The sequence below is a fragment of the Heptranchias perlo genome, chromosome 3 (genome assembly GCF_035084215.1).
Source record: "Heptranchias perlo isolate sHepPer1 chromosome 3, sHepPer1.hap1, whole genome shotgun sequence".
Classification (NCBI taxonomy): domain Eukaryota; kingdom Metazoa; phylum Chordata; class Chondrichthyes; order Hexanchiformes; family Hexanchidae; genus Heptranchias; species Heptranchias perlo.
In genome coordinates this window covers 51,950,588-51,967,629 of record NC_090327.1, presented here as the reverse complement: position 1 = coordinate 51,967,629, position 17,042 = coordinate 51,950,588, and the positions used below count along the sequence as shown (strand labels likewise).

General features: G+C 41.8%; 1 protein-coding gene across 1 annotated transcript in view; it reads right to left on the bottom strand.

The window, feature by feature from the left end:
* Positions 1-17,042, bottom strand: part of lpin2 (lipin 2) — a 111,070-nt gene that overhangs the window by 22,483 nt on the left and 71,545 nt on the right. Inside the window, exons 10-15 of the mRNA XM_067979686.1 lie at positions 15,571-15,664; positions 13,251-13,320; positions 11,978-12,067; positions 6,853-6,923; positions 2,714-2,858; positions 1,675-1,823 (exon numbers count right to left, since the gene is read on the bottom strand). Of these exons, the coding sequence (XP_067835787.1) occupies positions 1,675-1,823; positions 2,714-2,858; positions 6,853-6,923; positions 11,978-12,067; positions 13,251-13,320; positions 15,571-15,664 (619 nt within the window). The remainder of the gene's footprint in view (positions 1-1,674; positions 1,824-2,713; positions 2,859-6,852; positions 6,924-11,977; positions 12,068-13,250; positions 13,321-15,570; positions 15,665-17,042) is intronic.

Below are 17,042 nucleotides of genomic sequence, written 5' to 3'. Positions count from 1 at the left end.
TGGTTGGGGGAGAAAACGCCCAGGCTGGAATCTTCCTAAGCCTTGGCTTGTGATTCACCAACCAGCCAGTACACTGAGTGAGAGGAATACTGGTCATTGGATGCAAGGCCCTCCTGGAGGACCTGGCTTGGACCTCCCCTGATAAATGAAGCGATGGGCCAGGCAGTTTGCTACCAGTGCTTGAAACCTTGCAGGTCTGTGAGGGGGGGGTGGCTTGCCAATTATTCCACATCCCCTGACGTGTCAGACACCAGAGATGCATCTATAGTGTTGTGGGCACCCAGCCGGATTATTATTAGGAAATTTCCTCCTGATCCAGATACTCCATCGGTCATCATCAGTGGGCCAATCCCAGCACTCACATCAGGATCAAAAGGTCCACGGATTTTCTGCCCTCCAGTGTCCAAGAAGAGGGGGAATAAGGGAAAATTCAACAACACTGCACTCATACACACAGAAATTTTTCACAACAGATGTATACATGTAGTAATGGAGAAGAAAACAGAAAAAGAGAGCTTTAAAGTTGATGACCTTTTGAGAAGCTGTTCAGTGTCGTTATAGAATAACTCAGGGTATGGATACTGGAAAGAGACAATGATGCAGAAACAAAAGAAAAACTAGATCATATGAGGTTTAAAGGGGTGGGGAAAATGAATACTAACTACAGAGCTCAATAGGGCTATAAAAATGGAGAATACAGTTCAACAAATAGAAATTGTTTCAGCAAGAGGAAAAAGTGCAGGAAATAGACAAATAAATTTGAGTTTGCCAATGGCATGGTGCCAGTGGCATATGTTAAAGCAGTCCAACAATACAGAAATTCATTTACCACCAAGGAAACAGATATTTAATGAAACACACACGTATATTCTAGTAAGAAAAGGAGATTAAACGGCATCCTGAAAATTTTAGTTTCCATGAGGCTTATCGAGAAGACATATTGGACAAAATTTTAGACTGGCAACTTGATATATTTTTCTTAAATCATATTATGCAGCACACTACATTACGAATAAAACTACATCATACATAAACAGGGAAAAAGTCTGCATAAATTACTAGGTTCATATCGATAACTTCCTGTGTGCAGTTCTGGTCGCCATACTACAGGAAGGATGTGATCGCTTTGGAGAGGGTGCAGAGGAGATTCACCAGGATGTTACCAGGGCTGGAGCGCTTCAGCTATGAAGAGAGACTGGGAAGATTGGGTTTGTTTTCCTTGGAGCAGAGGAGGCTGAGGGGGGACATGATTGAGGTGTACAAAATTATGAGGGGCACAGATAGGATGGATACTAAGGAGCTTTTTCCCTTCGTTGAGGGTTCTATAACAAGGGGACATAGATTCAAGGTAAAAGGCGGGAGGTTTAGAGGGGATTTGAGAAAGAACTTTTTCACCCAGAGGGTGGTTGGAGTCTGGAACTCACTGCCTGAAAGGGTTGTGGAGGCAGGAACCCTCACAACATTCAAGAAGCATTTGGATGAGCACTTGAAATGCCATAGCATACAAGGCTACGGACCAAATGCTCTATCCGTGCTGTATGACTCTATGACTCTATAACTTTCCATATAAGGTTTTTTAGCCAATTTATTATCTTGTATGCACACTGTTCCATATATGCATCTAATGAAAATAATTCCTGTTAAAATACAGGTACTTCCATATACACAACCTACTTGGTTATGGTTCCATCAATATCAGATATGATGACTTTATCATCCCAGTTCCAGAGGTATATGGTTCCTTCACAGCGACAGGTACCTTGATACTGAGTCGTTATACTAAATACTGCATCATTTGGCCCCTCTTTTAGTTTAAGACTTGCCTATGGTATACACAAACAAGAAAATTAAAAACACAAAAACTAAATCTTATGCATAAATACAGTCAGTTTTTTTTGTTCGCTCTCCCCTTCTCAAGTTTATTTTCTCGACTGAAGGCACCAGCTCCTGCTGGGTGTACAAGAGTTCCATAGGCAGCAGCCACATGCCAGTACTCTGTCCAAGTGACCATTCTTCAAGTGTTAGCCTGGATGGCAGGTGCCGGCAGGATATTTGACAGCAAGAGGCTCAAAAGATGCCCACAACAGACATCCATTTTCACAAGGATGACTGGATTGGAATTAGGATTGGAATCCAGGCTGATTTTTTATTCCTCCCTTGTTCAGGATGCCGAGGCCAGTTGTAGCACTCCTATTGCCATGTCAGCTCAGATTGGAGAATAAACAGGTAGCTTACCCAGTCTGTACTGCTCAGCTCAACACTGGGCAATGAATATACAAACTGAGCCATAAAGGGAGCTCCTGCTCCAGTTTCAATGCACAACTCCTATGTCTGCATGAGCTTTGGTAGGAAGGCTTTAGGAATGTAAACTCTCTTGTTTGTATGTTCACTTATTGGTCTCTACAAAGCTGAATATTTAAGCCAAAAGATTACATACAAGGATTTTGTAGGTTTTATGTTGCAGGAAGTAAACATATTGACAAAAGTTCATTTCAGTAACTTTTAGCATATCTGGCAATTATTATTAGCAACTCAGTATAATACAAGAGCAGAAATTTCTCAGAATAGCAATTAGAGAATTAATCAATCTCTTCTGAAGTCAAGTGCTCAGTATATAGTTAACAAAAAGTATTATATAGAGAGTTAGAATGCACCCATATACATTTATAATTACTAAAACAGACAAATCATATTATAGAAAAAAATTGCTTACAATTTGTTCCGAGGATAATCGCAGAGACTTCTTATAAGAGATGGAATATCCCTGATTAGGGTTCTCGGAGAGTTTTGGATCACTTGCTGTTGATTCACTTAGGTTAGTTGAGTCTTCATCACTAGAAGAGTCATCTTCTTTGGATCTAATCAAAATGTTGATAAAGGGAAAAAACACATTCTCAGAAATGGTAGCAAACTAACAGCATGAACTGATCTCCATAAAATGTATTCCATATTCTAATCCACATTAGGAATAGTTCCACAGTTGACTTCTAGGTGGAGTCACAGATCTCCTGTATTACATATTTAATGATGTAAACTAATGTAGAAATCATTTTTTCAATCCAATTTGTACAACTACACGTTTAAAACAAAATTCTAAAAAAAAATCAGTACAATCTAATCTAACCGATAGACCGCGGATGTACCTTCACTCAAGTGATGTGTATGCAATCTTTTGATCCACATAATAAATCAGGAAAAATACCTGAAAATTTGTTAAAGTATTAGTTAAAATCCTTTAATCTATAAAATGATACAAAATACCAAAATTACCAGCATAATGAGTATTGGAGATAAGAAGGTACAAGTTTACCATCCAATGTGTTTACCTGATGAACATAAAAACATAAGAATTAGGAGCAGGAGTAGGCGATATGGCCCCTTGAACCTGCTCTACCATTCAATCAGATCATGGCTGATCTTCGACCTCAATGCCACTTTCCCACCCGATCCCCATATCCCTTGATTCCCCTAGAATCCAAAAATCTATCCATCTCAGCCTTGAACACACACAAAGGGTGGTAGAAGCTTGGAACTCTCTTCTGCAGATGGCAATTGATGCTAGCTCAACTGCTAATTTTAAATCTGAGATAGATAGCTTTTTGACAATCAAAGGTATTAAGGGATATGGGCCAAAGGCAGGTACATGGAGTTAGATCACAGATCAGCCATAATCTTATCAAATGGCGGAGCAGGCTCGAGGGGTTGAATGACCTACTCCTGTTCCTATGTTGAATATATTCAGTGACTCAGCATCCACAGCCCTCTGGGGTAGAGAATTCCAAAGATTTACAACCCTCTGCGTGAAGAAATTCCTCCTCATCTCAGTCTTGAATGGCTGACCCCTTATCCTGTGACTATGCCCTCTAGTTCTAGACTCTCTAGCCAGGGCCTGATATTAGGAGGGAGGTGGGGGGGTTGACTGGGCCCAGTGAAAATCGGTGGGTTTGGAATCCGATCGTAAGTAAGTTGAAGCCACTTACCCTGGCTTCCGGGTTTCGCGCTGGAAAGCTGCGCAGCGGGCGGACTTGCGCATCCGCATCATAGGCTGTCAGCTGGAGGAGTCCTATTTAAAGGGGCAGTCCTCCACTGACTGATGCTGCAGAAAATAGGCAAAATTACAGCATGAAGCAGCCCAGGGGGAAGGCTGCTCCCAGGTTTAATGATGTCTCACTCCAGGTCTTACTGGATGGGGTGAGGAGGAGGAGGAGGAGGAGGGAGATCTTCCACCTGGCGGATGGAAGTTGCCTGCCTCTGCCACCACAAAAGGCCTGGCTCGAAGTGGCAGAGGAGGTCACCAGCACCACCAACATATCATGCACCTGCATAAAGTGCAAGAGGCGCTTCAATGACCTAACCAGGTCAGCCAAAGTGAGTATTCTTACTCATTCCCCTACACTCCGCCTGCCACATCACCGCCCCCACCACACATCTCCTTCTGCACTGCCAACACTACTCTATCACATCACTCCTCACACCCATTGAACCCTCATCCTCATCTTACCTGCACTTCCTCACCTCCCCAGTTCTCATCCCACCACTAACACTCAACCCAATCCTCATGGCTCTGTCTCATACATCTCTTTCACGGTCAACCTCACCCAACCTGCCACTACCTGTGCTGCAGCCACAGGGCATGCATCACGTATGTGTAGTAGGAAGCGTAAAGCAAACGTGTCGTGAGCATGAAGGGGATGCACAAGGGTGTTTGAGGGTTTGTCATGGTTTTTACTTATATTTGATTTCTGATCAACTCACATTACATATTATATTGTCACCACTACTGCCACGTCTTGGCCATTTTTGACTGGCCTGTGCAATAAAGCCCTTTCATGAGGTTTTCCATGAACACCCTTGATGCCACCCATTGGGTCACCCTACAGTGGGTGTATGTGTAGTTGCACGGCTACTTTGTGCAGGTGCCTGTTGCGCAGCATTGTGTTGTGTAGCTCCACGTGGCAGAGGTGGATGGAGTGCCTGGTGAGGCTGGTGATGTTGCTCGTCCTCTAATGGAGTGATGAATGCAGCTGTTTTAACTCCCCCACCACCCCATCTTGACGGTGTGAGTGTGAGGGGGTCCACAAAGTAGGTAAATGTGTTTGGACAGCAGAGTCTATGGTATGATGTGATAATTTTGAGTGTGGAGACAACGGTGTGGCAGGCAAAACTTTGTCTGAGGTGACAGAGTGCCCTGCTGCAATGAATAAGATATTCCCCCCAACTGTCAAGGAATCCTCTGCAACTCCCAATGGCTGCTGATTGAAACACGTCTGCAACAACAGGGAGTGTTTCCCACAGCATGGGAAACACGCTGAGGAGAATCCAAAATCACATCCCTGCTAAAATCTCTTCCCAATGAGGTCTGTCAATGACCTCAAGGACCTCCCGAACTATCTAAACTGTCATCCCGCTGGCTTTGATTGCCGGTGGGAGTCCCGGATGCAGGGGCTGCGCACGCACTGATTCGCGTCATTGGGGAACCTGGAAGTGGGCGGGTTGGAGCCGGGCTCCGGACCCGCTCCGGGATTCCCCAATTTTAGGAACCCCCCCACCCGCCACGAACGCACCCGCTCGGCCATCCTAAAATTGACCCCAATCTCTCAGCAACCTCTGAAGGGAAATAATTTTTCTCTAAATAAATCTCCAGTTTTTTCCTCAGACACTGGCAATGCTGTGAAATCTGGCAGGCTTCAAAAGTAAATTTCAGACCTCCTTGCTGTTTCAATCTTTTGGGTAACTGAGAAAATCATTCTTGAGGACCACAAGTCACACATAAATCCTTCCCCTATTGCATGGGTTGGGATCCATTAATTTAACCTCCATTATCAACACCAAAACCAAAGCTAGAACCTTCCATTTCTAAAGTCACTTTGCAGATTTACCCACTGCTCTTTGTGTTTACAGTCTAGATTTCCCACTTCATAACCCCCTCTAGCGCCTTTCCCTATGTTCTGGCCTCCATTCCAATAATTTTCTGTTCCCACTCCAATCAGATTTTGCTTGGTTCCTTAATATTGGTGTTTCTGTGTAGTGATGACTTTCTATTAAGAGATTATAATAATTTTGACAAGGCGTTACTTTATTTTGTGTCCTACTGGTCTCCTGGCCAATATTTATTCCTCACCACCACCAAAGACATTTATTTCATTGCTGTTGTGGGACCTTTTTGTGCACAAATTGGCTGGCATGTCTTTCTTTCCAATTGGTTCACTGCTCAGAAGTATAAATATAACAGCAAGTGCCTCAAAAATAAAATCATAGAATCCTACAGCACAGAAGCAGGCCATTCAGTCCATCGTGTCTGTGCTGGCTCTTTGAAAGAGCTATCCATTTAGTCCCAGTCCCCCATAGCCCTGCAATATTGATAATTACTACTGTTACTTTGAAGAATGAATGCAAATGTGGAATGAAGGTCAAATGCATAATTAATCATACAGTATAGGTACAAGAACTGGCCTTGTAGAAAGTTTCTGCATTTATTATTGTGACTGACTCTGGCCCAGCTGCATTTATGTGTCTGCAACTGTGTTACTTGGCATAAGAATTACTAATCTCATAGCTGGAAGTGCTATTTAATTGCTTTTACCACTCACGAGATGTAGTTTTTAAAAATTCTGATGACTCAGTGGCTAGATGTACCATGCAGTGTAGTTCAGAGCCAGACTGGAAAGATTCCCAAGTTAACTAATTTCAGCTGGGGTGGTAGTGGAATAGCACAGAGAGTTCAGTGACTCTGGACAAGAGAGGGGAGAAAAATTAAAATCAGGTACAGATCCTGAAATCTTCACATTGGAAAGTGTGTGGAAGAAGACATGATCTAAGATTCGGGGTTTATAGTAAAGTGGTAAGATTTACCTGCTGGTGACTGATTTTCGGTTTTGATCAAGTTTGTTGGTTTCATTCAACTTCTCTTGTTTTGTTTCAGGCTGCCGATGCACATAGAAACAGTTATTATAGAGATGAAAAGAAACCATAGAATGACAAAAGTCTATTCAGACCTTCAGTCTCATTTCTTTCACATCAAGCAAGGATTCTACCCAACCTATTCAATCTACTCAGGAGAGGTTTGCAAAAATGTTCTGCCTCCCTCTCGCCCACAAAAGGGTAAACTATTCAAAACTCCAGAATATCTGTTGCTTTCTACTTTATACATCATACATGTATACAAAGAACAAAGTAGGTTTTAAAATATTCATTTCTGGGATTACATTTTACCGTTCAACATAGATCACAAGATAGATTTTTTTTCTCCTCCTCTCCCTTCCCCACTTACATAAATAGTAAAATCACACATCTGAAAAATTAATTTACAAATCCTGTTCAATTTCAAACTCTAAGATGAATTAGAAAACACATCATGGCCTGTATTTTCCTCTTTGGGGTGGTACCTCTACCCACCCCTCTGTGCTCACCCTAAGCCCTGACCTATTTTGCTGGATTGGGCTTCATAGAGACGCACGGCGGTCTCCTGGCGGGATTCCCACCATCTAAAGGGAGTCCGCTAGTGCCAGCAAGGAAACTCCAGTGGTGCTGCAGTAGGGATGCCACTGCAGCACCTGAAGATTTGACAAGGTAATTAAAGGGGAAGGAGTGTCCTGAAGACTGCAATCAGGCCTTCAGCAGGTAAGAACATAAGAAATAGGAGCAGGAGTAGGCCTCTCGAGTCTGCTCTGCCATTCAATCAGATCATGGCTGACCTTCAACCTCAACTCCACTTTCCTGCCCGATCCCCATAGATTAAAATTTTTGGACTCTATCTCAGCCTTGAATATACTGAATGACTCAGCATCCACTGCCCTCTGGGGTACAGAATTCAAAAGATTCACAACCCCGAGTGAAGAAATGCCTCCTCATCTCAGTCTTGAATGGCCAGCCCCTTATCCTGCGACTATGCCATTTAGTTCTAGACTCTCCTGCCAGGGGAAACAACCTCTCAGCCCCTACCCAGTCAAGCCCCCTCAGAATCTTATATGTTTCAATGAGATCATCTCTCATTCTTCTAAATTCGAGAGTATAGACCCATTCTACTCAACCTCTCTTCATAGGACAAGCCTCTCATCCCAGGAATAAATCTAGCGAACCTTCGTTGCACCGCCTCTAAGGCAAGTTTATCCTTCCTTAGATGAAGAGACCAAAACTGTATGCAGTATTCCAGGTGAGGTCTCACCAAAGCCCTGTACAACTGTAGTAAGACTTCCTTGCTTTTGTACTCCAACCCCCTTGCAATAAAGGCCATCATGCTATTTGCCTTCCTAATTGCTTGCTGTACCTGGATACTAACTTTGTGTTTCTTGTACCAGGACACCCAAGTCTCTCTGGACACCTACATTTAATAGCTTCTCACCATTTAAAAAATATTCTGTTTTTCTATTCTTCTAGTAAGTCTCTGGGATGACCAGAGGGTAGAGGAGGCTGCTAATAGGCCCTCTCCCTCCATTTGGGTATTTACTGCCGCTTCTGGGGGTCTACTGCCACCTTCCACATGGTAGCCCTGGGAAATGGTGGCAAGGGTAGCGGACAGCACGGAAATCCACCAGGACCCCAAGCTCGATCTCCCCACTGCTATTTATGTGTCACAGGCGTGGAAGAAGTGGGAAGCAGCAGTGCCGGAAGGACATGGGGAGTGAATTCGGCAGTGAAGTAGCAGTTGGCTGTCCTGCCCAAATTTTCCAGCATTATCTGGTGCAGGAGAACTCCCAACCTCCACATATGTCCAGCAAGTTTTTGCAGTCCCCCTAATTAACATTCTCAGCTTATTACTTTCTAAAATGTAGTTACACAACATGATCATTACCAATTGCCATTTACCAAGTTATTCGTCTTGTAGAACCACAGCAGAAGTAACAGGTGTCCACAAGCTCAGAGCCTGGCATGAATAACTACCCTATACATTGCCACCAAAGTCCAAGAGTAATCCTTATAGAACATACCCATTACAAGTCATAGATAAAAGATTTTTTTTTAAGTCGCAAATTTGTGTATCAAATATTCAAGATAACTTAGAAAAAACACTCAATGGGTAAATGTTAATGTTTGGAAATGATAAGAGTTTTTTGATGAGGTAACAAGAGGGTAGATGAGGGCAATGCAGTTAATGTGGTGTATTTGGACATTCAAATGGCGTTTGATGAAGTGCCGCATAATAGGCTTGTCATCAAGATTGAAGCCCATGGAATAAAAGGGGCAGTAGCATCATGGATACAGAATTGGCTAAGTAACAGGAAGCAGAGAGTAGGGATGAACGGTTGTTTTTTGGACTGGAGGGAGGTGTACAGTTGCGATCCCTGGGGGTCGGTACTAGGACCACTGCTTTTTTTGATATATATTGTCATGGACTTGGGTGTACAGAGCACAGTTTTCAAATTTGCAGATGGCACAAAACTTGGAAGTGTAGTGAACAGTGAGGAAAATAGTGATAGATGTCAAGAGGATAGAGACAGGCTGGTGTCATGGGCGGACACGTGGCAGATAAAATTTAATGCAGAAAAATACGAGGCGATACATTTTGGTTCGCAGAATGAGGAGAAGCAATACAAACAAAGGGCACAGGAACAGAGAGATCTGGGGGTATATGTGCACAAATTGTTGAAGGTGGCAGGGCAGGTTGAGAAAGTGGTTAGAAAAGCAACAGGATCCTGGGCTTTATAAATAGAGGCATAGAGTACAAAAGCAAGGAAGCCATGATGAACCTTTATAAAGCAATGGTACGGCCATAACTGGAGTACTGTGTCCAGTTCTGGGCACCACACTTTAGGAAAGATGTGAAGGCCTTAGAGAGGGTGCAGAAGAGATTTACTAGAATGATTCCAGGGATGAGGGAATTTTGATACATAGATAGACTGGAAAAGTTGGGCTTGAGAGGAGATTTGATAGAGGTATTCAAAATCATGAAGAGTCTAATTAGAGTAGATAGAGAGAAACTGTTCCTACTGGTGGAAGAACCAGAGGACACAGATTTAAGGTGACTGGCAAAAGAATCAAAGGTGACATGAGGAAAAACTTTTTTTACCCAGCGAGTGGTTGGGATTCGGAATGCACTGCCCGAGGGGGCGGTGGAGGCAGATTCAATCATGGCCTTCAAAAGGGAACTGGATAAGTACTTGAAAGGAAAAAGTTTGCAGGGCTACGGGGATAGGGAAGGGGAGTGGAACTAGCTGGATTGCTCTTGCATAGAGCTGGCACGGACTCGATGGGCCGTATGGCCTCCTTCCGTGCTGTAACTTTTCTATGATTCTATGAGGGAGAATAATAATTTGCTACTTTGGTCCTAGCACTCAGAATATCAATGCTGAAAAAGAGATGGTTCAAAGTCTATTATGTTATTTTCTTAATGGAGCAATTGACGCATAGGAACATAAGGAGGCCATTTAGCCCCTCGAGCCTGTTCTGCCTATCAATGAAATCATGGCTGATCTGTGACCTAACTCCATATTCCTGCCGTAGCCCCATATCCCTTAATACCTTTGGTTAACAAAAATCTATCAATCTCAGATTTAAAATTAACAATTGAGCTAGCATCAACTGCTGTTTGCGAAAGAGAGTCCCAAACTCCTACCACCCTTGGAGTGTAGAAGCTTTTCCTAACTTCACTCTTGAAAGTTCTGCCTCTAATTTTTAAGACTATGTCCCCTAGTCTTAGTCTCCCCAACCAGCGGAAATAGTTTCTCTCTATCTACCCTATCAGCTCCCTTTAATATTTTGAAAATTTTGTTCAAATCACCCCTTAATCTTCTAAATTCCAGGAAATACAATGCTAATTTGTGTAATCTCTCCTCGTAATTTAACCGTTGGAGTCCAGGTATCATTCTAGTAAATCTATACTGCACTCCCTCCAAGGCCAATATATCCTTCCTAAGGTGCAGTGCCTAGAACGGAACACAGTTCTCCAGCTGTGGTCTAACCAGGGCTTTGTATAGCTGTCGCATAACTTCTACCCCCTTGTATTCTAGTCCAAATATAAAGGTCAGCATTCCGTTAGCCTTTTTGATTATTTTCTGTACCTGTCCGTGATATTTTAATGATCTAGGTACATGGACCCCCACTATTTCAAGCTTTTCACCATTTAGAAAGTACTCTGATCTATCCTTTTTAGGTCCAAAGTGGATGACCTCACACTTGCCTACATTGAAATCCATTTGCCATAGTTGTGCCAATTCACTTAATCTATGAACATCTCTCTCTAATTTTATGTTTCCATCGACACTGCTTACAATGCTGCCTATCTTTGTGTTATCGGCAAACTTGGATACGTGGCTCTCTATCCAGTCATCTAAATCTTTAATAAATATAGTGAATAGTTGAGGACCCAACACAGGTCCCTGTGGGACACCACTAGTCACGTCCTGCCAATTTGAGTACTTGCCCAATATCCCTACTCTCTGTCGCCTGCTGCTCAGTCAATTTCTTAACCAGGTCAATAATTTGTCCTCAATTCCGTGAGCTTCAACTTTAACTCACAGTCTCTTATGAAGGAATTTATCGAATGCTTTCTGGAAGTCCATACAAACAACATCCATGGACATTCCCCTGTCCACTACTTTAGTCAACTCTTCAAAAAATTCGATCAGGTAGGTCATGCCTGACAAACCTTTTATAAATCCGTGCTGGCTGTCCCTGATCAGCTGAAAATTTTCACGGTGTTCAGTCACATTATCCTTAATTATAGACTCTAGTAATTTCCCTACATGTTAGGCTAACTGGTCTAAAATTCCCTGGTTTCCCTCTCTCACCTTTCTTAAATAGCAGATTGACATGTGCAATTTTCCAGACTAAAAGAATGGTTCCTGAATCAACAGAACTTTGGAAGATTATAGTTAGGGCATCTGCAATGTTCTCACCTACTTCCTTTAAAACCCTGGGATGGAAACCATCTGGTCCTGCAGCAACTGAAAATCATCTGAATCAATTATGGCCTCTCAAATTTACTCCACGACACCCATAAAAGAACAAATCAGTAATAATAAAATAATAATAATAGTACCTGTTTGACAGCACTGTCCTTCTTGCGCCAGAACCACCACCTGCCAGACTTCTTTGGCATCTTCACCTTTACCCAGTCATCAATTGTTGTCTACAGGTACAGAATTGTTTGTGTTTTTTTTAATATATAAAATGAACCACTACATTTGAAAGAGAGTGAACAAAAACAATGTTACCCACTCATACCTTTGCTCAACTACAACAATTTTTTTCCATTTTGCTCACATCCAGAAGTTGTGCACTTTATTTACAGCTGAAGTGATTTGGTAATTTAGCCTACTATTATTGTATGGTGTGTAACTTCACACACAAAATCATAAAGGTGTTTTATAAATAGGGGCAAAAAGGTAATGCTAAACCTATACAAATCATTGGTTAGGCCACAGTAAGGATAGTGTCCAGTTTTGGGCACTATTTTAGTAAGGATGCCAAGGAGAGGGCATAGAAGTAATTCACTAACTCACTACCAATGATGAGAAGGTTTCGTTTATGAGGGGTGACTAGAAAATCTAGGGTTCTCTTCACTAGAAGAAGGTTAAGAGGAAACCTGATAGAGGATTTCAATAATATAAATTGGGATAAATTATTTCCACTGGTTGGTGAGCCAGTAAACAAAGGGCATAAATTTAAGATCCCAAATGGATATTTTCTTTTAAAAGCAGTGAGTGGTTTGTTGGGACATGGCATGTCCTACCAGAAATTATATGCCCTACCAGAAAGAGTGCTGGACGCAGAATTTATAATGAAATATTTTAAAACAGAAGTGGATAAATATTTGGGAAAAAATGCTATGGGGAAAGGATGAAGAAAATAGGACTAAGTGGATAGTTTTGAGGACCAGGCAGATACGATGGGCCAAGTGGCCTCCTTCTGTACTGTAACTTTCTATGAATTTAGCCATCTTCAACATCCAACACCTGGACTGCCTGTAACTGGTTCTTTATGGTTACCTAGCATTCATAAAGGAAACTTTCTCCTTAGTACACACAGTACCAGATGGATTGAAAAACTATTCAGCATCATCCTCGTAAATTGTTTGTGACTACTGCAAGCCTTAGGCAAAGAGATTTTATAGTGGTGCAACCAATATGATGGATTTTAATGGTACATTTTTTGTTCATAATACAGATAAGTGACAAATAAAATATGGCATTACCAAGTAGCCATGAACAGATCATAAGTGGATACTTGTTTCATGTGTAATAAATGGCACATGAATTAAGTAATTTTAAAAAAGGTAAGTGTTGTTGTACGCTAGGTTTCTTTTTTTTTACCTTGGGTAGACTCTTCTGGAAAGCCTGCATGCTGAGAATCATGGGAGCAGCCAATGTCCAGTTATAGTATCTGTAAAATTATATATTTTACATAAACTCCAGAAAAAACTCAAAACATATAGGACCAAAAAGACCATCTCAATGTTGGTTACAGCAAGACTACTGGAGATAAAACTGAAAGAGTGCTTCACTAATCAAAGGGTTACACTAAAGAAACAAGTTGCATCTCAGGAGTTCTAATCAATGTGATTCACAGAATTTCAGAAAAGGGATATACACATACAAAACAGAGAAACAAAGTCTATTTGTTTCTATGCTTGAATACTCCAGGTTCCTCATCATTTCCAACTGCTACAGTTCCCAATTTTTACCCCCCATTTATAATGTGCTGCAATAAAATTATTCATGTTCTACTCCGAAGAGATTATAAAATCTTCACTGCTTTAAAGTTTCAATCCAGGAATAAATTAACCTTACTGCAGGTCTTCCTCTTCTCTTAAATTTCTCACCATCTTCCAATTTTATCCTCTCTTTTCCTGAAGGCATTAAATCATGCTTGAGTGTGGGTACACAGCTGCCAGGCATTAACTTGTCCAGGTCATTCTTTTATGTGTGAGCCCAGTGAGTATCAGGCTATTCAATCATAGGAGGCATCATAACAGAGACCAAACTTCTTATCGCTCATCATTTATACAGGGGCTCTTCCCCAGCCAATAGACAGCAATTGGGAGTCCAGGAATGCAGAGACAAGTTATAGTGACCCTATCACTGCTCCAGATCAGATAAGCTAACGCAGCATAAACCACGGTCCAACTCCTGAACAAACCCTAGCAACCAGCTCTACCTCACCACCACCTCCCTTGACCCCTCCACTGTCTGATTTGTCACACTGCTTGTCCGATGAGCAAAAATTTCCTCCAACTAAATATTGGGAAGGCTGAAGCCATTTTCTTCAGTCCCCACCACAAACTCTGTTCCCTCGCCACCGACTCCATCTCTCTCCCTGGCCACTGTCTGAGGCTGAACCAGATGATTTGCAACTGTGGCGTCCTATTTGACCAAGATGAGCTTCTGACCACATATCCGCTCCATCACCAAGACCGCCTACTTCCACCTCCGTTACATCACCCATCTCTGGCACTGCCTCAGCTCATCTGCTGCTGAAACCCTCATCCATGCCTTTGTTACCTCGAGACTTGACTCGCAACAAGTCCCGTTCTCCCATCACCCCTGTTCTTGCTGACCTACATTGGCTCCCATTCCGGGAGCACCTCGATTTTAAAATTCTCAACCCTGTTTTTATAATCCTCCATGGCCTCACCCCTCCCTAGCTCGAACCTCCTCCAGCCCTACATCCCTCAGAGATCTCTATGCTCCTCCAGCATTGGCAGCCGTGCCTTCAACAGTCCAGGCCCTAAGCTGTGGAATTCCCTCCCTAAACCTCTCCACCTCTCTGTCCTCCCTTAAGACGCTCCTTAAAACCTACTTCTTTGTCCAAACTTTTGGTCACCTGTCCTAATATTTTCTTATGTGGCTCGGTGTCAAATTTTTCTTGATAATGCTCCTGTGAAGCACCTTGGGACATTTTACTACGTTAAAGACTCAAGTTGTTGTCGTATGGCTCAGTGGATAAGTTCATTCAGGGGTAGATTAATGCAAGGTCCATGCCCAGGAGCCCCAGCCAGAACTTACCATAACTCAGAAAAACTGCATACAACTGCTGGATCTGTTTCAATTAAGCACAATATATTGTGATATGATTTGCTTTTAATGCAATATTATTATTGCCATGTGTAAACATTCTATGGGCCCATCCATTTTACTACATGTTCACTGAATGATCTTGATGTTCAAGGGCCCAAAAATTCTTAATCTGGCTCTGCAGCCACTGAGCAAGCAACTTGGAAGCGTTTTACTTATTGCCTCAACGCAGTCAGTGCAGTGGTAATCAAATTGGGTACATTTTTCACTGAAAAGTTATGAAAAATGATTACAATGTAACACTGAGAAATCAGAAACAGTTGGGTTTGGAAATAGAGCCCAGTTGAACAGGAATTGTAGCTTGCTAACCAATAAATAAAACATTTGAATTTAATGTTACATGGTTAAAGATTTAAAATTGGATAAGAATGAAAGAGTGTTCAAGACAAACAGTGTTTTGTTAGAAGTATACTAAATGGAAAGAAATCAAACACAGCAGACAGTGACTTATATCTGTAACTGTTGCTATAAAATCAAGTGCTGTTTTATAGTTAAAATACAAATTCCCTACACACGAACTCACAAGGAGCACACAAGGTCATGTTATTAGATACCATACCTGTTATTAATTCTTAGAACAAGGTTAGGATCATCTATAATTCCAGGATTTTCAGCAAATTCATGAAATGTAACAACATGTTGCAAGAATTTCTCTGCAAAAGAATGTAAGATGCCACTTAACAAGTATTTTGATGCTTGAATGATCTTTGTCCCTTTCTACACTGCCTACCAATAAGTTAGGGATCTATTTTGAATGTGTTAACCAATAAACAAATTATGATTTACCTCTTCCTGCTCCCCCTTCAAGAGATGCAGATAAAACCCACTTTTTCAAGTTACTTTCTTGTTCCTTTTTCTCTCGACCACAAAATCTGATCCCAGGTCTCAGCTGATCACTACAAGATGCTTGAGAAGGACTCAGGTGACATTCTCCCTTCCAATTTTCTCTGGCTTTCTTTCAGATTGGGAAAGTACCCAGACTTCACAGTGCTTCCCCGCAGTGACACGGCTGAAATTGGAAACTCAGTGCTCCAAGGATCCAGAGCACAAACCCAAGTCTCACCACCACATGGCATTGTGCCAACTTCCTCCACTTCAAATTAATTTTAATCCTGTTGACACTTATTTTTAAAAAACAGAACTTAACTTTGCACATTACTACTGAATTAACCTATTGATTTGTTAAAGTTACTCCCACGAAAGAAGTGTGGAGAAATATCAATATTTTACAATCACTTCAATGATAGTTTGACCAGTGATTACCGATGTAGGAAACATTTCAAGACAGTTTCTATTATCATGGGGTTACATCGAGTCTACAGCAAAGAAACAGGCCAATCAGCCCAACTGGTCTATGCCAGCATTTATGCTCCACACAAGAGACAGAGGAAGAGACTCACTGAAGGACAGGATACGGCCGGTTTACAACAGAAAAAGAGGTATTAACATCTTATACCCTTAACAGTGTGCTTTCGATGTCAGAACATAGTATCTGTCCAAATTTGTTGCCTTTATTAATTATTTTATTAAATAATGTAAACCAAGCAAATTTTCATTTCCAAAGTCATTCCAGTATGAAGGAAAACCACCTTAATTGCTAGTAGCACACTAGAATGAAATAGGAGGCACTGTACTGGAAAGTAACTCAGAGTGAAGCAACCTGCGTGTGCACAAAAAACAGGAACATGGATGAGCACCCCAGTAGCAGTGTACACATGGCAGGGTGGGGGGGGGGGGGGGTGGCATACTATCTAACTAGGGCCAACACTGCTGAATTTTAAACTTTCAAGTGCAAACTCAAGCATTTCACCATTATAAATGAACAAGTTACTAACCTAGGTTTTAAAGGAAAAGTGGCAAAAGGATAGATATGGTAATTACAGGCCAGTCAGCCTTCCCTCGGTGGCGGGCAAATTATTGGAAACAATTCTGAGGGACAGTATAAATCATCATTTAGAAAGGCATGGATTAATCAAGCATGGATTTGTTAAGGGAAGGTCATGTGCGACTAACTTGATTGAATTTTTTTGT